Raw genomic sequence first — 26,536 nt, forward strand, 5'->3', positions numbered from 1 at the left:
ATAGAGATTGGATTGAAATTCCCTGATCACAGGAAATATCATCTACATGCATTTGTAGATAATGGATCAGGATTTACAGTTGCTAAGAGATTTGCAATTCCAGAATAACTCTGGAAATAAGATAAGAAAAGAATAGCTACTGGTGTCCAGTTTGATGGAAGCCACCTAACCATGAACAAGGTAGCTAGAAATGTTCACATCACCATTGGTGGAGGAACATTTGTTATCAACACTCTTTGGCAATGAGAAGGCCAAGGATCTGATTTCTTGTTGGGAAATGATTTTATCCTCCAACAAAGATTTATTCAAGATGAAGAAGCGATAGGCTTCAAAAAAGGAGAACGGGTGTTCTGGGCAGATCGGCTTACGCAAGCAAAAAGTGTAGTAGGTCCACACTTTACTACTCAATATCAGAGATCGCAACAGAATAATGGTGATCATAAGCCCTACAAACCCAAATTTGAACCTGTGCTTCAAATCAAGCAACAACAAGAGTTGCTTATCGAAAATTCTTCTAAAGAAGAAGAAGAAGAAGAAACAACTAGTGAAGAAGAATAAGCTAGTTTCATCCATGAGCATAATCTCAAACACTTTCAGAATAAGCTTAGTCTCAGAAAATTCCTACCCTTGATAAAATCAAGAAAATGCTCGAACAGAATATCAATGTCAACCCTCAGAAATTCTGGGAAAAAGACCCAGTGGTTTGTGAATTGAGATAATTACATGATATGAACGCCATCTGTCATGTCAAAGTGATTCCTCAGTACAAAGAGGAAGACCAAAAAGAATTCAGAAAAGATATTGAAGACCTCCTGAACAAGAGGTTAATTCAAGGACTAAATTCAGTTTGCCCTCTTTAACTTTGGGGCAAACATCAGTTTGGTCCCTGATGTTTTTTTTTTTAATCATGATGGTTCCTGCACTTTCAATTTCTATCATCAAGGTCCAAATTTCAAATTTGACACCGAAGATGACGTCAGAAGCTGACTTGGCACTGACATAAGGGCCCACATGAAGGGCAAAACAGACATTTCGCAATAAAAAGATTTTTTTAAAAAAAACATTAGGCTGGCTTCCATCTCTTTTCCTTTCTCCCTTCAAATTAACCTGACCTAAATCCCAATGTCGTCTCCAGTCTCCGCCGATCCCAATTCCGAAATACCCACCAATCCCCAATCCTCGATTAAGAATGTAAAAATATAGAGCAAAATTGAAAGATTTTACACAAATCTGGCATTGCAATCAGACCTCACTGGAAATTAGATCCCATCAAGAAGATGACTACGTCAAGTAACTGAGCATGTTCCTCAGCACCTCCTTCTCCCTCCTCAGCATCTTCAGCGTGTCTTCCAACTCCAGCAAGGCCTGTTGCTCCCTCAGCGTGCCTTCGAAAGTGCTTTGGTGCAGACCGTGGACGAGTCTGACTCCGTTCTCTTGCGAGTCGACAACTACCACCGAGCGTGTTGACTCATAGGTGAGGAGGAGGGAGACGGGTTGGAGATAGAAGGTGGTGGTGGTGGAGGAGAAATCTGAAGAGGGTTTGAGTCGTTTCGGGTCTCTGGGGGAAGAATCGAACTGGGTTTTGTTGAAAATGGTTTTTCCAGGTATGGCTTTGAGGTCGTAATTGGAAGACGAGCAGTCCTCGAACTGGGTTCGTGGGCTCAGAGATTTGTTCTCCATGTTCATGGTTTGATTGGCAAAATCAATAGAGGTTAATCCGATCATGCATCGAGAAACACTTGGAAGTTATTCTTGTTGATGCTAGAGCCCTCGACAACAATGATTTTCTTGGTAACTATCTCCATCTCCATCTTTGTGTTGTTCTTGTATCTTTGATATACCACTTTATGTTCTGCTGATAACTGCTCTATATTAACTATGGAAACACATAACACATGAAAAGTGAATTCTAGGCTTCTGAAGGGTGCAAAACGGCGAGTCGTTCGTAGAGGCATGAGGGACAAAACAGGCGGGTTTTGTGGTGGTGGTGGGTCCGTACTGGGATTCATAACTAGCGATGGCTTTTGTCCTTGGTTCCCACTCTATTGCCTCTGCTCATGTAAGAGAGTATGAATGAGTGAGTGCGAGAGTGAAAGAGTGACTGGATTATGTGAAGAAGAAGAAGCGAAGCAGTGGAAATTGGAAGGAGTAGTACTGTTTGTTTAAAACAGGGTAGTTTGGACATTTTGTCCAAATTGAGGGTCAAACTGAATTTAGTCCTTAATTCAACCATCCACTAGCCCTCATCATGTCCCAGCTTTCTACGTGAGGAATCATGCAAAAAATCTCAGAGGAAAAGCTAGAATGGTAATTGACTACAAAGATGTCAATAAAAAGACTGTTAAAGACGGTTATCAAATTGCTTAAGTAAGAGTACTGATCAACCAGCTCAGAAGAGCTAAAGTCTTTTCAAAATTCGATGCAAAGTCGGGTTTTTGGCAAGTCAAGATGCATCCAGATAGTGTTCCTCTCACTGCATTTGAAACACCACAAGGGCATTACGAATGGTTAGTAATGTCTTTGGTCTAAAACAAGCCCCTTCAATCTTCCAGAGAAAGATGGATGACATCTTCAAACATGTTGCTGAATTATGTGTCGTCTACATTGATGACATTCTTGTCTTATCCAAAAACATAGAAGAACACATGAAACACCTCCATGAGGTTGTAAAGCTGATAGTTCAGCATGGAATCATTTTAGGGGAGAAGAAAATCTTCTTTATCCTAGATGAAGTCGATTTCCTTGGAATAAACATCAATAATGGAGTGATAAAACTCCAACCACACATCCTTGAGAAAATCTGGAAATTCCCAGATAAAATTCCTGATGCTAAGAGTCTAGAGAGATTCTTAGGAGTTATATATCAACTATGGAAGGGATTTCATTCCCAAAATATCAGGACTAATAGCAATGTTATCTCCTAAAACAAGTTCCAAAAGAAAATGGAACTTCATAGAAGATGATGAAAAGATTGTGCAGCAGATAAAAGCTCTCTGCAAAAATCTCCCTCCTCTCCAACAACCAGAAGAAAACGATGAAATCATTCTCCAAACAGATGCTAGTGATAATTACTGGTCTAGTGTTGTTCTGGCAAAAACGCCTAGAACTAACATTGAGAAGATCTGTAAATTTTGTAGTGGCAAGTTCAGCCCTGCAGAACATAATTATCCAACAAGAGAAAAAGAAATTTTGGCTGTCAACAAAACGATTTTAAATTCTCAAGCTTTTCTTGGAAAAACTTTTACTGTTCCGCATCGATTGTGCCAGAGTATAGAATTTTAAAAATTTTAAACTTGACAAAGCTGCTGATAGAGGAAGATTAGCAAACTGGCAATTATTTCTTAACCAATATGATTATAATGTTAAGTTAATTGTAGGAAACAAGAACTATCTTCCAGACGCCCTAACTAGAGAAATGACAATGTTCAGCCGAAGAGATGACGACAAATGTCGCAATCCCAGAAACAGAAGAACTGGGAAAGATCATGAAGCTACTAAGGATCCTAAAGAAAAAATCCTCAAAATATTTCTGCTAGGTCCAAAAGGACTAGCCACAACTGATCAATCCTAGGGTAAAGGATTGGCTAGCCCGTCTTAAAAGGCAGACGGTAAAGGCTCATCAAGACCGTTGAAGGCTGTTGCTCTGCCAAAAAGCAAATCTACTCCAAATGGAGTTATAAATGTTTTTAATTACGAACTAAAAACCTTTGTTGATCCTGTGTTCAGAACTGGCAGGAGGCTAGCATACCATCAGAAGACAATTCTAGATAACCTCTTATTCGCCTTTCAGGAAAGAAACAATGGCATCATGTTCCTAGCTCTGTTCGCGTTAGCTGAAGAACTCCATGAAAATGGTAGACCACAGTTCGAAGAAGTTTATGGAAATACACAGCAGAGTGCTGTCCATAATGAGAAAATCCAGTATCTCGAAGGTCTTGAGAGTGCTAGAATTCCTATTATAGCACTGAAAGAATTAGAGTGGTTCGAATTTCATAATCTTATTGGGAATAAGAATTCTGAATCATGTCTGCCCCCAACTCTCTTCACTGTCCCTGGACCTTATGTTGGAAGATATGTCGTCAATGTTTAGAGTAAACATCCTCAACAACACAAGCTTTGGCTTGTTGAAAATGGTTTTGTCCACAATCTCTGGACTAAAACAAATGATGATCTTTAGGGTTTGCCACCCCTCATAGTCAATACAGTCAAGAACGTCAGAAAAAATGACTGTATCCTCATACTGAAATTCAGATCTACTCCTCCAGAGTGGATTCAGAAGACTAATAGAGAAGTTGATTATATTTCTCCATATCATTATGTGAGAATTATTCAAGGAAAGTATCTTCACCCTGCATGTGTTGGATACAATGGCCAACCAAACTCTAGCATTCCTTGGATGAAGGCCATGGCACTCGAATATATCAAAAAGATCATCGAAAAAGATACAGAAAATACATTCCTGGCAGCAGGAGAAAAAATCATTGTTATTGCATACGATCATCTTGATGTTATCAGTAGTGACCTCTTCCTATCTCTCAAGAGAAAAGAGATAGACTCCATGTTAGCATGTTTTCAGTGGATCGAGAAGATTGAAAATGACAACCACTACAAGATGTATGAAGATACTGATGTGGAAGAAAATGGAACTAAAACCAGGATGGAAAACAGCTCTTTTGTCCTTGGCTACAATTCTGAAACGGACGAAAACATGTGAAGCAAAAGTGTAAAAAGCACCGAAAGCAACTTTGGCAGTTTCCCTAAAGATGATTTTGCTTTTCAAAAAGAGAAGGTGAAAAACATTTCACCTGAAAGAATCTGCTTTTCGCTGTTTGACCTCAATTATCTAGAGCACTCACGAGAGCAGAAAAGGATGGAACTGTCCTGTACATTTTTATGTTTTGAATTCTAATTTGAGTTCCGCTCCCTATATAAGGAGCCTTAAGTTCAGCTTGTGAGCATCAGAAAATTTTCAAATTAGTTCTAGATCAGAAAACTGACGAGAAGAGTCTTCTCTCAAGAAATAAGAAAGCCATAAGTAGGAGTGTGCTCTTTCCTTCCTGTCTAGTGTGAAGTGTGCTTTTACTTCAAGTAAGTGTTTTTGAGCTCTACTATACGTAACTAAATAGCTTTTAGCTGTTTACCTAAGAGTGAGGCTCTTGATTTTTAACTGTATTCATGTTTGTATAAATAAATTCTGTGTGAGCCCAGTACACTGTCATAATATTTGTTTGTTTTTTGTTTATGCAATTTTATCTGATTATCTTACCATTCATCACGCTAAAGATTACTTTTCTAAAGCCTAGAACAGCAGTGGTTCCGCCCTGAAAAGTAACTGTTTAGACAAGAAAGTCGTTAAGTGAAAATGTGGCATGTTGAAGGCTAGATCTGTGCTTTAGGATTGTTTTTGCTAGCTTGATGCTTGAAGATAGATAAAAAAGATCAAAGTAGAAAATAAAGAAGGGACACGTGTAAACTTCTTAGAAGGACATCCCAAAACCTGTTCAGGAGGTGCTAACCACACCTGGTCAGCCAAGTACTATCCCATTTTATATATACTAATTAGTCAAAGTCACTTTTAGATTCTGAGTGTCTAAACGCAGCGTTTAGACTAAAGCAATGATGTAATTATGCGGAAAACGCATGAATAGATAGATATAGTAGTTATTCTATAAAAAAAAATAATAATAAAAAAAGAAGAAGATAGATATAGTAGTTATGGAAATTATTCTATGCACCAATGGTGCAAATAACTCAACACTTATAAGACGATCTCAACCCTTAATATTTATAATTAATATTTTTATTAATAATCTAAGAGTGTATTTAATATAATCTAACCATCCATTTATGTCGGTGCAAGTGCACGTCGGTGCACTGAATCCTCCTAAAGGACTCATGAATGTGATCCATCCGATCATTTACGTACACTCGGTGATTCTAGCTCAGAGTTGATGTTGATTTTTCATACACTATTGGCTTGTTTTTCTTCAAATAAGTCACACACTACCGGTTGCTTTGCTCTCTCTGGCATTGCAATGGACGTGTCCTCACTAAAATTAAAAAGTAAATCCACTTTTTAGACACATCTTTTATAGCTCTTTATGGAGCTATCATATACCAATCTTCTTCTTCTTCTTCTTTCTTTGGTCATTCATTTATTATCTTTGAAGAATATAATTTTTCCGAGCTACCGAGCTAGGATTTGACAAGTGAATATGCAAGGCATGTATGATAAAAATGTACGTGTAGATATTAGTTATTACTTGGTCGGGAAATAAGGGGGTTTGGATGTTTATGGGTAACAGAAATGGTAGAGTAGATTTCACTCTTGATAATGATGAAGAAGTTGAAGCAAACTGTTAGTTGGATATTTGGCTCTATGCCTCTATGTATCAAATCCCAACCATGCATTGATAGAGTGATAAGCACCCCACCATGTGCATGGTCTGCCCAAATTTGGTTTCGAGGCTAATTTTTGGTTGAACCATCCTTGTATATATATCATATATAAGTACATACCCACCACCATCCCCAACTTCCCTAAACCCTCACCTTCACTCGTGTATTAAATTTAACACAGAAGAAAAACACCCAAGGATTTGCTTCTTCGAAGTACAAATTGGTTTAGTTTAGTTCAGTTTGGGGGAGATAGATTGATAGAATGCGAGAGATGGATGAATACAGAAATTATGGGACGTCATAGATATTTTACCAGAATTGTGGGACCTCGTAATAGGACAGGTCCGAATTTGAAGAGTGTAGGATAATGATAACCACTTGATCCATCACTTTCTTCTTTGATTTGCGTTTAGTATAGACAATATGCCTTTTTCTACATGTATAAATCCAACTTTGAAAGGGGTAATTGTGAACCTGGTATTTGTAATTCATAACAAACTTTACTTGATGGAGTTAATTGAGATTTTAAATATAATCCTTTGCAAAAGAATAAAATTGAATATAAATATGAACGACATTAACAGTTGGTATCATATACCGACGTTGCATAGTTGTGTTGGTGGATGGGTGCGTTTTTTGGTGGAACGATGGTCTAGAACTTGGAGGTCCGCCTCGATGTAATTCGCGGATCGGCGGGTTTGCTAGTTGTGAGGCTTGATGGTTGTAAACAGATGGTTTTTCATAGTAGCCGCGTTGTTTCTGATCCTAACACTCAGTTGATTGAGAACTAGTATTTAGATGCGATAGTTGTGTTTTTGTTATAAAAGATTATGTAAATTCATTCATCATTATGATTCAATCTAGATCTGGAATATTAGTCTGATCGAGTTTTTCGTTCAAAATTAAACTAAATTTTCGTCATTTGTTGAAATATCTCACCTCCTATTTTCACTGAGAAAATTCATGAATCTTCGGTTATTTACTTCCTATTTTTAGGTGGTCAAGTTACTTAAATTTTTGGGCAAGTCATTTGTATTATGAAATCAGCTACAAAGGACCTACCCAATCATAAAATTCTAATTTTTCTATATAAAAAGTATTATTTTGTTAGTGTCTCAAAGTACCAATACCACCACTAAACATATATTTAAATGACTCGCTTCTCTTTTCCATTCAATTTCGTTTAGACATACCTTAAGAGAATCGAACTTTGTAGCAGATGTAATAACAAATCTAGGATATAAGTCTCAATGTCTCATGATGTAGTAACTTGGACCAATATGGTCTCAAAAGAAGCCTCTTCGGCCTTGTTATTTGACATTGTAAACTTTAATTACTTTAGAGATTTTAATTTATAATTTTTTTTTATTCTTAAAAAAAAAAAACATATATCTATACGTTTTTTTAATAGATATCTATACTATTATTATTATTTTTTTGAAAAGATATCTATACTATTATTAAAAGAAGAGAGTTTGTCAACCAAAAAAGAAAAAATTTACTAAAATATCCCTTAAATATTAAAAACATTTAAATTGAAATATTTGAGAAAAACAAAATAGTCAATTCACAAATAAAAGAAAAACAAAAGAAATTTAACAAAAAAAAAATCAAACACAAAATATTTGCAGCAATTTTCTCCACATTCTATTATGTGGAATAATTTTCCACGTAATTATCCACACCAATAGAATGTGTTTGGAGATATAAATATATATATATATATATATAATATATATTTATATATTAGACCAGACCAGAAGAACTCCAACTCCAGTTCTTGTAAATCTCCCACTCCTCCTTTCTCTCTCACTTTCTCTGTCTTCCTCCTCCTCAGAATGCCGAGCACGCTAGGAAGGAACTTAAATCTCTGCTTCACAAAGATCAAACGGCCACTGTTGACTCTCCAATCCCCTCCCATCGACGATCACCGTTCTTTACCAACAACCACCTCCACCGCCACCGCCTCCGGCTCCGGCTCCACCGCCACGTCATCCTCAACTCTGATAAAAAACTTCAACTCCCTCTACGACGGAGACCACGCCTGCTTCGACTCCGCCACCACCTCCTGCTCCATCAAGTCCTCCGATCTTTCCACCTCCGAAACCGAAAACGACACCGACACCGCCGCCGACTTCGCCACCGTCTTCGCGTCCCAGCGGTTCTTCTTTTCCTCCCCCGGCCGCTCTAACTCCATTGTCGACCAGTCCTCCTCCTCCTCCACGTCGTCTTCCTCGGACCTCCACGCGCCCTTCAAGCACAACAGCGTGGCGGTCCCCACGTACTCGCCTGACCCCTACCTCGACTTCCGGCGCTCCATGCAGGAGATGGTGGAGGCGCGCGAGCACCAGACCGAGGACGAGAGCGTGAAGATCAAATCTAACTGGGAGTTCCTGCATGAGCTGCTCTTGTGTTATCTCGCGCTCAACCCTAAGAGCACTCACAAGTTCATCATCGGCGCATTTTCCGATCTCCTTGTCAGCCTCCTCCCCTCCCCCAAAGATCCCGACTTCACCGCCGGCGTCTGCGAGATTTCCCGGTGCAGTTAAATCATGTGTGTTATTATGGAGCAGTAAAATGTAATACATTATGAGATCAACTTTATTCTTGTTATGAATCACATCAAGCTTGTGACCTTGTCCGTCATCTTCTCTGGTCCTTGTTTCTATCTATGCATATATGGTTCTGACTTCTGAGTAGTTCATTTCAGGTTCAATATTATATGTTAGATTTTGTTGGGAAAATGAAAATTGGCAGTGTGTAGCACTGTAGCTTATAACAAGGCTACTTAGCCTAGGCAGGCTGCAGGCTAGGTTGGGAAAGTGCAGGAAGTACAACCTCCTCCAATTATGATTCATGTTTTTTGTAGCATGGGAAAAGTGGCAATAATGGAACTTTTTAGGCTTACAAGTGGGGTTGGTCTAACGTTAACATGTGAAGTGGTGTACTTGTGCATTAGTACTCGATCACAAGATTAGAACCTAGTTACACATTCTATCAGAGAGTTCAATGCCTAACGACTACTAAGTTAGGTTAGACCAAAGAAGCCCTTGTAGATGACTTTTCCGGTGTATACTCCGATCCAGTTGTCGTTATATCAAGAAAGTCTTTGATGAGACTATTATGTCATGTATCGATATAGGGTGAATTCGGTGTTGTATAAGATGCAACAAGCTGACGTGGTGTATAAGATGTAACTAGCTAATGCATAACGCGATAAACTGTTATCGGGGCCGCTAGTCGGTTGGAGCTATCGCCTCTGCTCTACCAAAGTACCAATCAAATGACATAACATTTTCCATTCATATTACAAACTACCATGGAAAACCGAAAACCATACATTTACCATGTTATTAGTAACTGATATGAATAAATTAACATAGCAGCTCACTTAAGATTATTCCTTCTTCTTTTTTTGTCTCTGATCATCTAGCTACTTGCATTTGATTTATGAAATGATGATTTTTTAAAGTAACTTATTTCATGAATTACAAGCAAAAACAAATTTACTTTCAAAGTTGGAAATCAAGACAAATCCGTACTTTTCAAAATTGAAAGATAAGTTTAATTTTGTTGGAAATAAACAAACAGGTTAATGCTATTATATACACCGTGGTTTACTCTAAGCAAAGTTGATTAACTTTGAAGAAAGAAAAACAAACCGCTGGAAGCTTCACACCTCCACGCCAAGACAATAAGAGCAAATTCAAAGTTAATTTAGTCCCATCAGTTAGCCGAATATCACTTCCTCTTTATATGTGATGGATGATATGGTTCGGTTTGGACGTGGAGTCACACTCCAACTTTTCAAGCAATAACACTATTTCTTAATACAATTCACTGCCAAGTCCTGTAATGCCAAGTCCTAACCCATTCAGCTTCGATGGTTTTGCTTGGTTAGTTAGATTTGCAATGCATCCAACCTGTCCCTTTTAGCTTTCTAAATTAAGAACTATAAATCCTAAACTTCAAGGGTAGTTGGGAAACCTTGTGCGCCCATTGATTCTTAATTAAGCTAGTTAGATAAGAATCCCCCAATATAAAACTCCAAATGTCTGTGATAATGGATAATAAAGGATCCTGATTTACTGGGGAGTAATAAAACAATGCAAGAACTGAGCCAATTAGCCAAATGACAAATTAGATTAAGAAACAAGACGGTGCAGTGAGAGCTCAGTGGTGGGTCTTCCCTCGTTTTTGATCGGTAAAGTCTTCGAACTCGGACAAAAAATATATGAATAAGCCAGTAGTACCAAAGCAAAGAAGGGATCAGGGAATCTTGTTTTTGTCTCTAATTTATTTTTTATTTTCTTGTTCCTCAATGTGTTTCTGCAGAAGTCTGAATATTAATTGTTCAACTTGAAGGTGAGGACAGATTGGAAATCCATCATGTTAGGGTGTATAGGACGAGGCGACGAGCAATCTAATAGGTCTTGTCCATTCTACCCGACTTCTCACTCACCCCTATTCCTCAATAGTCAAAAATCAGTGTGGACTCTCCACTAGTTGATTGGCATATTGCAAATTTCCAAATCCTTTATTTCTTTGGGGCATGATATGGTGTTTTATATATTTCTTTGGGTCATGATATGGTGTTCTATGATGTTAAATAGGGTTCCGGAAAATGAATATTTAAATATATAAACAGTTAGATCACTCAATTTTTGTGGTATGTTTTATATTATATTGAGTTATTCTAATAATTCAAGTCTTTAAAGTTTAGTTTCAATACTCCGGAGCACTATAAAACACTCAATTCTCAAAAATTAAAGTAACATAAATTATTCTCACCCAAACTACTTGACCAACGGTTAAGTCATCATCATCACTAGTTGTATATCTCCGCCATGCCATAGAAATGGATTCATCCAACTGATGATAGGAAAGTAGATCTAGCTTGCCCTAAACCTAGGAATGAACAAGAGAGACCAGATTTTACAATTGCCTCAAGCCTTCAACCGTAACGCCTTTACTTGAATGGAATAATGGAATAATGGAACTCATGAATCGAAACCGTGTGAAACAAAATTGGACTGCAAGTGATTTAGATTGGTTCTATTTACAAGTGCCCGTGGATCAGAATTCAAACTAACATGATTACTAAACAATCTCAAATCATATAAACGGGGCACCTTTTTTTGTTCCTTTCTTGGCTTGAAAAGAGACCAGATTTTACAATTGCGTCACGCATGTTTGGAAACAGGGATCAAATTGAGACCTGCGATTCGTTGTTGTTCTGGGTTTAAGCTAATGTTAAAACCAAGACTGATCAGTCATATCATACTGATACTCTGATAGGAACGTTACAACCAACCATGTGTATATCAATTCCAATCACAGGACTTGGCATGTAATGAGAAAAATAAACACAAAATTACAGTGGACATGTTTTAATGGGTTAGGACTCTGTTGCAGATTGAATGTGTTGAGATAGTTGTTGTTTTGCTGATCATAGAGGGAAACCAAAATTTTCACATATATATATGATATATATATATATATTTTTTTTTTTATCATCAAAATTTATTAATTACATAGTGGCTGAGCGCAGGACTAATGTCTTCATCAGTCGACAAGCCGGAGAAGGGGAGGGCCGTATAATCAGACAAGCTGACGATGCAATTAGGAAATAAACGTTGGCATTCCAATACAACTCAAGGCTTTGGTGGAATAACTTTGGGACCAAGTCGTCACCTCGCCCTCATTAGTCACATGTGACAATACATGTTGATTCGCAGCATCACCAACCTCAGACAATGTTCTCCGACTGAAAGAATCCGGCATGAATGCGCGATTTGAAACCTTACCTGGGCAGAAAGATCTGTTGGAGTAGGGACTTATTGACCGCCCACAAGGGAACCTATACAGTAGTATAAACACTATAACAAAAACACAGAATACACAACACCCCAAATCGCAACCTCTTCCAATCGCCATCCATCAAACACGCAGCCACAGGCCATCGTGAAGAAGACTTTGCTGCCAACTCCTTCAGCTGGGTTACAGCTGGGTTAACTTACACTAGATCAGAAACCAAATTTCATCTACTAGACATCGATCCAAAGGGAAGGGTTGACATTTCATCACATAAGGGGAGGTAGTGGGGATGGCAGATTGGAGTGCAAGAGGACAATGGAAGGATCGAGGACAGAAAATGCAGAGGCTGAGGAAACATGAAACTCAGGTCCCGGGGTGGGTGTTGTGCCCCAGATTCTCAAACCCATAGATCCAGATCAAGGTGATCTAGATTTGGGATTCGGAGAAGGAGAAGGGGAAGGGGGAGGACTGAAATGTGGCAGAGGCTGAGGAAACATGAAACCCAGGGTGCTGTGCCCCAGATTTTCAAATCCAAAGATCAAGATCAGGGTGACCTAGATTTGGCATTCGGAGGAGGAGGAGAATGAGAAGGGGAAGGGGGAGGACTGGTCTGAAATTTACTTTCCCACTCTTCAGTTCTGGAGAGATGTGAGAAAAACGTAACATCAAGGGTTCTTTCATTTCAATACCATAGTATTCTACTTACAAAAGTGGGCGATACATTTGTAATTAATGATGGGATATAGGAAGAATGAATAGTAGAAAAAACAAGGTGCTTAAGAGTATAAAACATCATCATTGCAATGAAAAGAAAAATAGGAAGAGTTAACAATACAAAATGCAACCAGGAAATAATCCAGAATATGATGGTTCATAACTCAAATAATATTGCCAGATATACTAAAGCAGCAAAATTTTCAAGCTAAATATCCAGGAAGGGCCATAAGAAGGGTTAAGTGCAAGCAGATTATCGCTTCTTGGAGACACCAACAGTCTTCCCCCTGCGACCAGTAGTCTTGGTGTGCTGCCCACGTACCCGAAGGCCCCAGTAGTGACGAAGACCACGGTGGTTCCTGTCACGGTCGAAAAGAATCATCACAACACTCTTCAAGCAATTCGAGAAGCAGTTCAAGAAATGCAACATTATTACAGGAACAAAACACATCAAAAATATAACTTTTCCCAATAAAGCTAGTCAGAAGTTAAAACCAAACCTGATCTTCTTCAACCGCTCGAGATCATCTCTCAGCTTCATGTCCAAAGCATTGGCAACAACTTGGGAATACCTGCCATCCTTGTAATCCTTCTTCCTGTTCAAAAACCAATCTGGAATTTTGAACTGGCGAGGATTCCCAACAATTGTCATGAGGTTATCAATCTCAGCAGCAGATAGTTCACCAGCTCTGCAACGACATAACCACATCAAACCCAACATCCCAAGGTAACACAGGCTAAAATGACCAATAAAAATTCAGTTTTTTTTATTTTTTATGAATCATCACCACTACATTGCAAACAGATAGCAAAACTGATACAGTTGAATTTGTATTAGAACGCATAACACATATAATGCATTGGAAATACGACTAGGAGCAACTAATCTATCGCTTAGATAACACATTCTACCATCAAATATGCTCATTGCAACTTTTAACTCCATTAAGTAGCTAACAAATTTCAGCAAAATTGGTCCGGCTTACACTAACATCAACAAATAATCGAGAAACCGGTATCTCTTTCAAACAAGAGAAACTTGTTTCTTAATATCATACACAATCAATGAAATGAAATTGGAGAGGTATTGATGAGAAAGGTTACCTCTTGTTCATGTCGACATCGGCCTTTTTGCAGACGATATTGGCCAAACGGCGGCCAATACCTTTGATGGAGGTCATGGCAAACATGATCTTCTGCTTCCCATCGACGTTGGTGTTGAGCACACGCAGAATGTGCTGGAATTCTTCGTTGGCAACGAGCGACTGCATTTTCCGATTCCCAAACAGTTCAACAAATTAGGCAAAAACAGTTCCAAGTTCAAATTTAGCGAAGCATAGAGATAAAGATACAGCGAGAGAGAATGAGAGATGACCATGGCTAGGGTTTTGGATCTTGAGGCTCTGAGCAGCTCCTTGCCTGTGTGAGAGAGCTTGAAGGCGGTAGTAGAAAACCCTAATAATATTAGCGGCTTCCACCTTTTGATAAATGCTTTATATACTCCTAGTTAAAACTGACCTTCACGGGCCAAGGTCTGACCCCATTATAAGATTTAGCCCATCCAAAATGGCCCAACTATTTTCTTTAGTTTTCGGCATCATTTTAATGTTCTACTTAGTTACACTGTGTTTTAATTTAATCTCCGGCTCTCCGCGGTTTTAATTTCAGCGATCATGGCCATGTAAGTAACTTCAACCCAACCACCTGTGGTGGTCGAGTTGGTAAGAGCCTCCGAAATCCCACACCCAGGTTTGAATCCCGCCAATCAGCTGAGTTAAATTTCAATCTATTCTTAATAATCAGAGGGAATAAAGCGTTTTGACTTTTGACATAACCTCCCGAAACGAATTAGCCTATATACCAATAAAAACTTTTCTAGAAATTGTGTGATATCGATAAAAAATAAAATAAAATAAAAAAATAAAGACTTCAACCAGTTCTTAAAAATCTGAGGTTAAGATCGCAACATAATCTCGAATATTATGATCCATTTTGTGTTGTCAAACCCTAAACCGTAGAGCTCTAATGATTTTGACACTTTTCATAGAAACCAAACTTAAGCAACCGTTGGGAGGGGAACTTGTTCGCCTGGAACCACCTTGTTACGAGTTTATCACAGTGATGTGATAAAGTAGGGTAAAGAGAGAAGAAAGAAAACTTCAACGAGGTAATAAAGCATAAGAATGAAGTTCTGTTTTCAAGTTCAAGCAATGGATAGTTTTCATATACAAAAAGCACCTAGAGGCCAAAGAAACACAGCCCTCCAAGGCGTCTAACTTCTAATCCTGCCACTGCACTAAGCTAGCAACTGTGTATGGGTAACGGAATTATATATTTACTTCCAACACTACGATGGGAATGATATGAAAACGACCATAACCAGGTGTTTGACGTTTCACCACCTAACAATGAGGAACCGAAAACTGTAGTTCTTTTCTTCTAACAACAACAAAAATGAGCTATCAATTTTTCAATAACGTTACTCTCCTGTTAGAGACTGCTACCAGAAGCCTCCTGTCAGTGTATAAACATAAGATCAACTAGCCTGGCCCTGGTTTGATAAAATTGTCACCTCTGAAGGACCAAAGGAGTTGCCCCCACCAGATGCACATGTATTGCTCGAGTTGGGCTGTCTGATACTGTTATTATCAATATCAGAATCAAAATCAGATTGCTGCAAGGACTTGGTGCTCATATGAGCGCCATTGGAAGTGAAGTAGACACCAGGGACATCAGGGGCATTGGAATTCCCATTACTATTGATATTAGCCCCACAAGAAGGATGAGAATTGTTGTCAGCTGGAGTTGAGACAACTTTGTGAGTGTTCTTCCCATTGCCAGAGGTACAAATAATGCTGCTACCAAACAGCAAAGTTGTAGAATGACCTTTAGAATCATCTGCTTCTTCATGAGTCAACGCAGCAGCCTGGTGAAATCCATCACTGGCTACCTTGCCAGTTTTGGTCAGAATTCTAGAGTCGGAACACTTGATAGATTCTGGATGCACCCCTTCAGTCACTATAGAAGTGTGCTGAATAAAAGAATGGTTATTCTCCACTTCAAAAGTCTCAAGCAGCTTTTCATCTGAACAGAAAATAGATCCTTCAACCTGCAGATGTTGAGAATCATAATGCCTATGGTCCCTTGCATCATGAGATATCTGAGTTGTAATCTCTGAACCAGTGCGAACACTATTTTCACTGGAAACGTTGGCTTCATGAACTAAAGATACATTCTGCAGTTCAGTAGCATTATTTTCAGTACATGGGCAAAAAAATTCTTCATATGAAGCAAAGGGTTTAACGATGTCAGGTTCCATTCTCACCTTACGGTCAATGTTTTCAGTACCCTCCCCTAAAGCACAACGAACTTCTATAGCAGAATCAGTACCTTCAGGATGAAGATCAGATTTCCTTTCCACTTTAGACATGCTATATTGGTTCTGTTTGGTGCCCAATTCCACTTCCTTGACATCAGGAACAGAGTCTGAATTTTGATGTTCATTTCTCTCTTCAGTTTGTTCATGACCGTCACTAATTGAATCAGTAGGAATTGTCAGAGTATTGTTTACCTCCCGGTTATCATGAGAAACACCACAAAGAAGCTGTGTATCTTCAGTTTGTTCATGAGCATCAATAATTGGACCAGTAGGAATTGTCATAGAATTGTTTTCCCCCTCCACATTATCATGTGAAACACCAGAAGGAAGCTGTGTATCAGATTGAACAGCAACAAGTTCATCATTTGCCTTGTGTTTAAAGGATGCAGTTGCCTCAGCATCTGATCCAGCCAAGAAACCCTCAGCAGTATCGCATAACAGCTCCGGCTGGTTCTGTTTGGTGACCAATTCCAATGCCCTCACATCAGCAACAGAGGCAGAATTTTGGCATTCATTTATCTCTTTGGTTGGTTCAAGAACATCACACACTGAATCAGTAGGAATTGGGATGGTATTGGTCTTGCTCTCCAGATTATCACGAGAAACATCACAGAGAAGCTGTGTGCTGGATTGAACAGCAGCAAGCTCATCATTTCCTTCATGCACACAAGGTGCAGTTGCTTCACTGTCAGTTCGAGCCAAACGTCCCTCTTCAGTATTACATACCACATCCTTAATGGTTTTGTGATGCTCGAGATTGGCAAAACTCAAACCTGCAAGAGAAAACATATCGCATATACATTATACCAACAACATACAGTAGACAGAAGAATGTACCAGACTCACACAAGCATTTCACACACACATAATACTGCATTACAAAGTACCTTTCACAGGACTCTCGTTTTTTTCTGTTAACTGGTTCAACAATGGTTTCTGTAAGATATCTACACCAGGGAAAACCAAGATATTCATGTTCTTCATCTTCTGCTTACTTGATTCTTCAAGGGACTTAAAACCAAAAACAGAAGTCCACGTTTCTGTCAGTTCTGAGATTGCAGGTATGACCAATCTTTCAACTTTCAGAGAGCAGAGAGCCTGATCATGGTTCAAAAATGGCATAAAAAGAGATTCAATGCTATGAATCAGTACACTGAGGACCAAGGACAAAGAAGAATTTTCCCGCTATTGTCAAAACTAATTACTCCAATAGACATAAAATAAACAACACGATAGTATGACAAGTTCTCAAATGAAAAAAAGGGAAAAATATAATTTCAGATACCGAGGAGTAGACATAAGCTATGAAACCAGAAAATCTTAACCATAATTTGATCCGTGAAATCAAGAGGCAGCAACTTGCAAAAACGTTTTCAACTCCCGAAATAAAAAGAAAAGAAAGTTTGAAGTTAAGTCATAGGTTAAAGCACATGTAAAGACAAGCAAGATGCAATAGATTTGAGATGAACATTACAGATTCAATCGCACTTAGAAGCCGGCGGCACATTCCTTGACGCCTATACATATAGCGGGTTCCAATAAATGGCATCTCTGCTAGATAGTTTCCATGGATTCTGATTGACCAAGCAGTAAAATAATGTCAGAACATATATATATCATACAAGCACTCTCAAATTCATGCTACCACATTCTTAGGATTACAGCAACATATAGGTGAATCAAGGAGGCACTGTTCCGGTATAAGGATATAGTAAGGCAATTGTGCTTTAAAGGAAGATCTCAATCACAACCACATCAACAAACCAATGTATAATGAAAATGAGCAATGCAAATCAGGAAGAGCATAAATCAGGATATCTTGTATCACTATAGAGCAGCAAAAGCAGATCCAGCATGAAATCTGTTAAAAGGTTTGTAAATTTTTAAAAAGGATATTAAATAATCCTTAGCGCAGAGAGAGAGAGAGAGATCCCAGTTTCTGCATTGAATGTATAGCAACAAAGAAACTCAGAATCCAAAACCTTGATGAAGACAATATCAAAATTCAAGAGCTGATATTAGGTCAGGGGAGGCAATAAATATGGAATATGAATCTTAACCAACTACATCGCTCCCAGAATTGCCTGGATTGCATATGAAAGTACCATCAGCATTGACAACTAGAAATTTCTATGGCTACGCAAAAAATTTAATGTTCACAGCAGTCAGAGAGACACCAACGTTCTCGATATCATTTACAAGACAGATACCATTAAACTGATCAAGGCAATTTAAAAAAAAAAAAAATTATATATATATTAACAAGGCAATTGGAAAACAAAGCTTTACAACTCCAAGATTTCTTTCCTTATGAGTGAGACTTAATTTGCAGTCGACACTAAACTAATTTGTTAGAATAATTTGCAGATGACTAAGAAACTACCAATTCAATCTGTTGCAAGTTGCAAGCAATAAATTTATGAAAGCATATGTAGGCAGACACATACCTGATGGTTGCGGCAGATATGATCTCATCACCCCTCTCTAGAATTGCAGTGAAGAAACCACCATAATTCAATCGGTTAAAATTTGACCTGGTAATAGCAAAATAACAAATGAACAAAAACAAAATATCTTTTAATCAACAACACCACAGGTTAATTGATCTTTTCTATAGGTCGAAAGATATATTTAAAGAAAAAGAAAAAGAATCTCCAAGCTTCTGTCAAACTTTTCCATGAAAAAGACAGGGAAAAAAAGAAAGACAAATACAAAGAGAAAGATGTTTAAACCTCCATACCTAACATAGATTCATAGAATACATGTCAGTTACAAAAATATTGACTTCCATATGGCCTACTCCAAAAACTGCCTTTGAATGGCATATATCACAAAAAAATTTCATTTATGCAGAAATGGCAGCTTGCACAAGATCTTATGATAGAAAAGTAAGAATGAGAAAAGAAAAATACAAAGCTACACAAACGAGGGAACATCTCCTCACTACCCAGATGTTCTCCACACATTTACTAAAGCTTGTCCTTAACCGAAAATTAAACTGTGGTACAAGAAAAGTTTAATAGGTTTGCTGGGAAGACTGTTACTGTGGCAAAATTAATTGAAGAAAAACGAACACAACTTTAAAACGTGTGTCTTACACTGCAGATTTGGAGAAAATATTAACAATTCTTATATATTATTTGCTTCAGATGTGATATTAAGACAGTAGCGTAATTACTCTGAAAAAAGATATTGGAATTCACTCAAATGGACGTAGCATATACGCATTAAACACCAATTAGAGAAAATCATGCTTCACTTTACCTAGGTGCATGTTTCCAACAGCAACAACTTTAAACTTCAATTAAACAGGTGATAAATTATGAACGCCATAGTAACATTTTTTATTTATCTTGTTTGGCTTTCGAGTTGGAATTGGCATAATTGATGTTCAACAATTGATAGTACTTTTAACACCCAAACAGAACACAAAGCAGAGACTAAAGTATGCTTACCCACGATTATAGAGAATGTTATGGATCAGATTGACTCCACTTCTCTGGTCAACCATAGGCAGAAAACACTCATCCATTATTAAAAATGCAACAGCCAGTTTGGCATTGCATTCAATTAGCTTTGAGTTGCAATCAACCTTCTGTGGTGTATCACCCACATCAAATCGGCGAAGGAGAGTCAATGAAAACCCTTCTTCCACTTCATGTCTAACTCCAAGAAGCCTCTCCAGTTTCACAAATAGCTGGCATGACAAAAATTACCAGTTAATACAATAGACAGAGAACACAAAATTAGAGGAAAATCAAAAGAAAATCTCTCCGATTAAAGAACAATGGGACAAAAATAAAGAAACAGGTTTGCCTTTTGGGAAATAAAAAATGCACTCTCTAACCATGTACATCTTTTTTACTTCAAACCTATTTTCAAGCCTATAACTCAAGAAGATACACAGTATTCTTAAAAATCTAACTGTTTATCCAAATCTGGTTGTATTTCAATAGTGTTCTCCAAATCTGGTTGTATTTCGATTGTGTTCTCCAAATCTGGTTGTATTTCAATTGTGTACCCCACATCTGGTTATATTTCAATTGTGTTCTCCACATGCATGCATATGAATATGATAGAACATCCAGGCTACATAGCGACTTAAATATCTTGGAGACAAAAATCTTCAAAACACGTAAATTTTGATTATACATCTCCAAAGATCAAAAACGAATCACTTGGACTAACTCTAGCCATTGTCAATCAGAGTAGCTTCTGGGCAAAGTTAAAGAAGAAGAAGAAGAAGAAAAAAAGGAGCTGACGTCACTTGCATCAACTCTTTCCTGAAAGTTCTTTATTTGGTAAAAGTTCATAACCTTCGCATGCCATTTTTAACTCTCCAACATTTCTCTCGTCATGTGGGGCCCACATTACAAAGTATAATAAATAAATATGCGCATAGAAAATTTAGGGTGGAGTAAAAGTTTGCAAAATGTCCATTTGCCACCTAAGTCATCAAATACAATTTTTTACGTTTTTCACTTCCCTTCTTCATTGGACATGCTCTTGGCATCGAGCACATTAAAAAGCTGAATGTGCTCATTAAAATTTGATATTTGAAATGCCTGTATTCCTAATTAAATCAACATTTTACACCATGCAAGCATCTTTAAGTATTCTGATATACATATATACTGCAATAATTACTTCATAAGATATGATCAGATATCTTCCTACCATTCAAGCATTAAGAGATAAGCTATCAAATCATTTAAACCCTGTTGCAAATCAGGACAGACAAATAGCTTATACTACAACAAATAGTAAATGAAGCTACAGATTCATGCAGCAACCCAACACATATATCAACAATCCCAAACTAAAGTTCCAGCAACAGATCTCAAATGTAATACCTCTTGGCAATTCTTTGCGCAGAAGGATGGACTGCTGGAATCACCATTTACAGCATCCTTTGCCTGAATACAGCATCGATGATCTAGAAAAAGAAAACTTTGCTATCATATTTTGCCAAAGGTATTTTGGAAATAATAATGACATGAAAGGAAAAGAAAATCAAGCACAGAAAGAAATAGGTCTTGGAGGTAGAGTTACTACATTTTTCCTCACACAAATGGCAGGTAAGTAATGCTGACGCAACTACATTCTCACTACTGTCCCTTTGACACATATTCTCATCAAACATCCCACAGAATTTGCATGAGCAGTATACACAGTGCCAGTCACCAGATGGGAACTTCTGCAGAAGTTAAGAATTAGAGTTCTCATCTACAAGAATAAATGCCAAGACATCAACAAACTCCAATTTATAGCCACATCAATCCATTCTGGATACTTCTATGATATGCTATTGTAGAGCAACTAGATTGGAAAGGTATAACTTGAGCTATGAATGACAACCAAAAACAAGTTATTCTAGCGTCAGAGTAGGCGTCTTATTAATGACATTAAAGTACCAGTGAAACTTCCCATTCTATAACAGAAAAGAATAAAATGCTTCCAGCTAACTCTCAGTACATCCCAGCAAGCAATCAGATAAAGTGGCACCTCAACAATGCTACATATATCACAATGTGAACAGAAAACCCCGTCCTCTACAATATTTACAATTTGCATTGTGAGGCAGAAGAGACGCAGATAAATGGAATGTATATGCATGTCATTAGAACACTTTATAACCAGCTGACAATGAATACAGACCTTTATCTCCAAGCAACTTTTATGGAATGTTGATGGACAACCGTCACAACAGATCAAATCTCCTCCATCTCCACAGATCCCACATGTATCATCATTTGGGTCTTCCTTAGTAACCTCTACAAAGTGGAATCCCCGACGTTCAGACTCTTCCTGTTTATTCCATGAGTTTAGCAGGCATTGCAAAAGGGAAGACCCAGAGTCTGTCAATATATATCTAAGAGGCTCAGAATAATCACTTCCGGTATGAGTTACAAATTCTGAAAGTGAGATGGTTTTGTCACAGCAACCACAATGAATTCCATCTCTTGCAATTTTACCCTCAAGCAGCACTTTTCTCTTCCTCTTGTTCATGTACTTCAACTTTGAATTAAGTGACAGGGTTCCCAAGTCAACCATCCAGGCAAGTACTGTTCTCTTCCCATCATATGGTATGTAGCCATCATTTTCAGAATCCACATTCTCAGAGTTGCGAACTAACAAAGCACATCGCTTTCTATTCTGAGTCTTCTGCCGCTTCTGACGCTGGACCAAACGCAGCTCTCCCTCGCATGCTGTACTTGTTGATGCATCCTTCTCAAGAAGCAAATGTTTCCCTTTCAGTGACTTACCCAGTTTCTTTTCCTCCTCTCTTCAATCCCTTCATCCGATACATCCCCATCCTTTGCCTTCTGCTTTCCATTACTGTTTCCCTGTCCTTTACCCTTTCCCTTCTTCTTCTTCTTCTTATATTTCCCCACCTTTTTATTAACTATCCTCTGTAGCATACTGAGTTCCTCTGGTGGTATCGGCGTAAATTTGAAACTGTCCTTACAAGTCATTGGATCGCCATTTTCACAACCCACTTTAAAAGCATTGTAAGCCTTGGTTACTGACCAGTGAGTCTTTCCGGCTGGACATACATACACCGCATCCATGTACTCTCTGCCATTCCTCTGCCTACGCTCAACCGTCCAGCCTGCAGCCAGAATCATTTTCACTATTTTTTCACTCACTGACTGTTTTAGCTCACGTATGCCATCCTTCGAATTGCTTCTCTGTTTATTATCTCCGCTTTGTTTTAGTTTCTGTGCTTTATGTTCATCCCCATCCTCACTGTCCTCACTCTCCACATATCTTCCTTTTTTATCCCTTTTAACTTGAGAAGAGGCCTTTACATCCAATTCTTTCCTAATCCTCTTCCCTTCCAGGTATGAATCATTAGTTACTGTACTTGGTTTCACTCCTTCTTGTGACTTTGAACCCGATTTTCTTTTGAAGTACACATTTCCTTCCTCGTCAAGATTTCCTTTCAAATTCTCACTACTATTCTGCCCAGATCTTAACTTCTTTCTCAGCCGACCATCCAAGAGATCAATCTCTTCTCTTTCTTTTTTCACCGGTCTCCCACGCTTACCTTTCAACTTCCTGAGTCCATCACTCGACCTCCCACTTTCTTCTTTTCTCACCTTGGGTGGTCTCCCACGCTTACCTTTCAACTTCCTGAGTCCATCACCCGACCTCCCACTTTCTTCTTTTCTCACCTTGGGTGGTCTCCCACGCTTACCTTTCAACTTCTTTGTAAACCCTGTAACCAACTGATCCTGTCCTTCATTTTTCACATCACTGAACTTCTTGTGAGACACATCCTTCTGTCTACTTTCCCTAACCAGAGCACCATCAGTCTCTGCCATAAATCCACCATTCACCACAGTCTGTGACCGCAGAACCCGACCAGCAACTGGAGCTTTACCACCCACCTCTGTTTCCTTCACCTTCTTTTTCTCCACGCCACCACCATTACCAACCAACCTACTTTTCTTCCCAAACTCAGCTACTTCCACATTTTCTTTCTCACCCATATCACTATCACTCTCTGCCCTATCACCATTACTCTCTGTCTTAACACCATCACTCTCTGACTTATTACCGTGACTCTCTGTCTTATCACCACCATTCTCCGCCATACTCTCCGCCTTACCACCAGCACTCTCCGCCTTATCACCACCGCTCTCCGCCATATCACCATTACTCTCTGCCTTACCACCATCACTCTCCGCCTTATCACCACCTCTCTCCGCCATATCACCACCACTCTCTGCCTTATCACCACCACTCTCCGCCTTATCACACTCACCATTCACCACAGTCCGCGACCGCAGAACCCGGCCAGCATTCAGCACTTTACCATCCCCCTCTTCCTTCCCCTTCTTCTTCTCAAGACCATCATCAACAACATTTTCACCCTTCTTAGCCAACCTCTGCCTCTTCCTTTTCTCCGCAACTCCCACATCCTCCATCTCCCCACCATTGACCACAGTCCGCGACCGCAAAACCCTACCAGCAATCCCCACTTGACCTCCCACCTTTTCTTCCTTCCCCTTCTTATCATCCCCATTAGCCACCAACCTCCTCTTCTTCCCAGTCTCCCCTACTCCCTCACCACCACCATTCGCCACAACCCGTGACCGCAGAACCCTGCCAACAATTGGCACTTGACCATTCACCTTTTTCCTCTCAACAACACCACCACCATTCCCAGTCTGAACCACATGATCAAATTCCGGTCCGTCCAAAACCAAATGTGGGGTTTCCTCATCCCCTTTGTTTCCCACCACTGTTTGCTTCAAAGAACCCTTTTCTTTCTCAACCTTGAACTTGCCAGATCTCAACCCCTCTTTCATCTCTAACAAAACCCACAAAAACCCAGTTCCACTTTCCCCTTCAAATTGCTTCACTCAACCCAAACCCCACAATCCCCCATGTACTTGATTACACACACCCTGCAGCTAAAACAAAGCACTGACACCAACCAAAACAAAGAATCATTATTTAAAAAAAAAAAAAAATTTAATTTAATTTGAGAAAGAAAAAGGGGTCCTTGAACAGAACAAGACTGACCAGATCACCAGCTGACGGAGGTCAGCCAATGCAGGAAAATTCTGAGGTCTGACGAGGCCGTGCGAGTCACGTGCGCCGAGAGAGCTTCGGTGATTCCGACATCGGCGTCTGTGAAATTTCGGATTGACGAGAGAAAAGACAGAAAGACAGAGAGTGAGAGAAAGAGGGGAGTTACGTGACAAGAGACAGAGACAGAGTGAGAGGGCTTTGGGGATTTTTAAGGTTTTAGAGAGAGAGAGAGAGGGGTGCTTTACCTTTGCTTGTTCTCTCATTTATGATTTAATTAATTCATTTAGGATGGGGTCAAATTCTTGGTTCTTGGTTTTTCCCTCCACAAAAAGAAAATTATATATGACTGGGAGATGGGATTTGTTTCAACGTTTTTGACCTTATCGGTTTTCTGAGAGACGCAAACCTAAGGCCTTGTTTAATCTCAATATACTCTTGACTTCACACTGTTTCTTTCATACCCGAAGAAGAATGCTCCAGTTTGAGGACTTGTCTGACTTCTTTAACGAGTTGTTGCTAAATTTGCTTCTCGTATTTCAGTATTTGTGTCAGAAAATTTCTTACCGGATAATAGTTACAAAGGTTGCTTATCAAAAACCACGGTAATTTTCTTATATCTGCCTTTTATTTGGCATACTCTGTTTTTAAAGAAGTAAAGGTTGTAAAATCTGGGTTTTGTCACTCTCAATCTGAAAAAGAGTGTACCATGTGTGCATTTCGTAAGTCAAAACCTCTTGTAAATTAAGTTCAGTCGCTAAAACAGAGGCATCAAAATCAAACTCGAGTAGTTGTGATAGTGGAGATTGTCGTATGATGGTTTTATTTAGGAGCGTTGTTTATAATGAGGCGCAAAGTTTTAAAGTAATAACAATGGAGCGAAATTCATAATTGAGGTGTGGGAGTTTCGATACTAGTTGTTGTTGCACATAATTGACAGTTTTATTTATACTATTATTAAGAGAAAAGAGTTTGTCAGTCAAAACAGAAAAAATTTACTAAAATATCCCTCAAATGTTAAAAAAAAACATTTGAACTGACATATTTGAGAAAGACAAAATAGTCAATTCACAAATAAAAGAAAAACAAAATAAATTTAACAAAAAAAAATCAAAAACAAAATATGTGCGGTAGTTTTCTTGATATTATGTGGAATAACTTCCCACGTAATTCCACACTCATATGGTGTGTTTGGAGTCTAATTGTTAATTAAATAAACAACGGTTTCTTTATTATTTATGTAACCACCAAACATCCCTTAGTAGTTTTCAGAGTTCAAGTAACATGTTCGAATAATTTATTATTTAGAAATGACATAAAAGAACCTGAATTCTCAGATTTCAAAATCTCTTACAAGATTTTATGTGATTCTTTTTATCTGTTGTAGTCACTGATATTTATGTATTTCATTGCAATACATAAATAACACTTGATATCATTGTAAGAAAGGAAAAATGAAAAAGAAAAACAGAAGAGGGAATTGTTAATTTGTTACGAGCCAAATTAGGAATATTACACAAACGACAAAAAATAAAATAAGCCAAAACTAACATCAATAGAGTATAATGGAATATGATGATATAAGTAATCTTTTTTGATGATGATGATGATAGCAATTAAGTAATTTTTTTTTTTTTTTGAATGAATTAATCTTTCATTAAAATGGACCTCAATTGAGGTGATAGC

General features: G+C 38.4%; 4 protein-coding genes across 4 annotated transcripts; 1 reads left to right on the forward strand and 3 right to left on the reverse strand.

Moving 5' to 3' along the window:
- Positions 1–1,281: 1,281 nt before the first annotated feature.
- LOC112171566 (DELLA protein GAIP-B) lies at positions 1,282–1,680 on the reverse strand. Its single transcript, XM_024308727.1, has one exon. It carries the CDS (start codon positions 1,678–1,680, stop codon positions 1,282–1,284), a length of 399 nt encoding a protein of 132 aa, XP_024164495.1.
- A 6,476-nt stretch (positions 1,681–8,156) lies between these two features.
- Positions 8,157–9,306, forward strand: LOC112173876 (transcription repressor OFP12). The gene has a single exon (XM_024311559.2). The coding sequence runs from the start codon at positions 8,238–8,240 to the stop codon at positions 8,946–8,948; it is 711 nt and encodes a 236-aa protein (XP_024167327.1). The 5' UTR covers positions 8,157–8,237; the 3' UTR covers positions 8,949–9,306.
- A 3,662-nt stretch (positions 9,307–12,968) lies between these two features.
- Positions 12,969–14,458, reverse strand: LOC112172737 (40S ribosomal protein S18). Its single transcript, XM_024310207.2, has 4 exons — positions 14,306–14,458; positions 14,035–14,195; positions 13,431–13,619; positions 12,969–13,289 (listed from the first exon to the last, which is right to left on the reverse strand). The coding sequence occupies exons 1-4, from the start codon at positions 14,306–14,308 to the stop codon at positions 13,184–13,186; spliced, it is 459 nt and encodes a 152-aa protein (XP_024165975.1). The 5' UTR covers positions 14,309–14,458; the 3' UTR covers positions 12,969–13,183.
- A 643-nt stretch (positions 14,459–15,101) lies between these two features.
- LOC112169775 lies at positions 15,102–25,113 on the reverse strand. Its single transcript, XM_024306830.2, is given in 10 exon segments — positions 15,102–17,082; positions 17,197–17,407; positions 17,784–17,883; positions 18,757–18,843; positions 19,765–20,006; positions 21,163–21,245; positions 21,365–21,506; positions 21,968–22,564; positions 22,567–24,745; positions 24,845–25,113. Coding segments are annotated over 9 exon segments (5,139 nt in total). The 5' UTR covers positions 24,628–24,745; positions 24,845–25,113; the 3' UTR covers positions 15,102–15,466.
- Between the last annotated feature and the right edge of the window lie 1,423 nt (positions 25,114–26,536).

This window comes from Rosa chinensis, chromosome 6 (genome assembly GCF_002994745.2).
Source record: "Rosa chinensis cultivar Old Blush chromosome 6, RchiOBHm-V2, whole genome shotgun sequence".
NCBI lineage: Eukaryota > Viridiplantae > Streptophyta > Magnoliopsida > Rosales > Rosaceae > Rosa > Rosa chinensis.

Excerpts from the sequence above, each read along its gene's own strand:
- LOC112171566 (XM_024308727.1), bottom strand. The coding sequence starts at position 1,680 with ATGGAGAACAAATCTCTGAGCCCACGAACCCAGTTCGAGGACTGCTCG.
- LOC112172737 (XM_024310207.2), bottom strand. Across the intron at positions 13,620-14,034 it reads GATGTCGACATGAACAAGAG|AGCTGGTGAACTATCTGCTG; the intron begins GTAACCTTTCTC and ends ATGTCGTTGCAG. Across the intron at positions 13,290-13,430 it reads GAGCGGTTGAAGAAGATCAG|GAACCACCGTGGTCTTCGTC; the intron begins GTTTGGTTTTAA and ends CGACCGTGACAG.
- LOC112173876 (XM_024311559.2), top strand. The coding sequence starts at position 8,238 with ATGCCGAGCACGCTAGGAAGGAACTTAAATCTCTGCTTCACAAAGATC.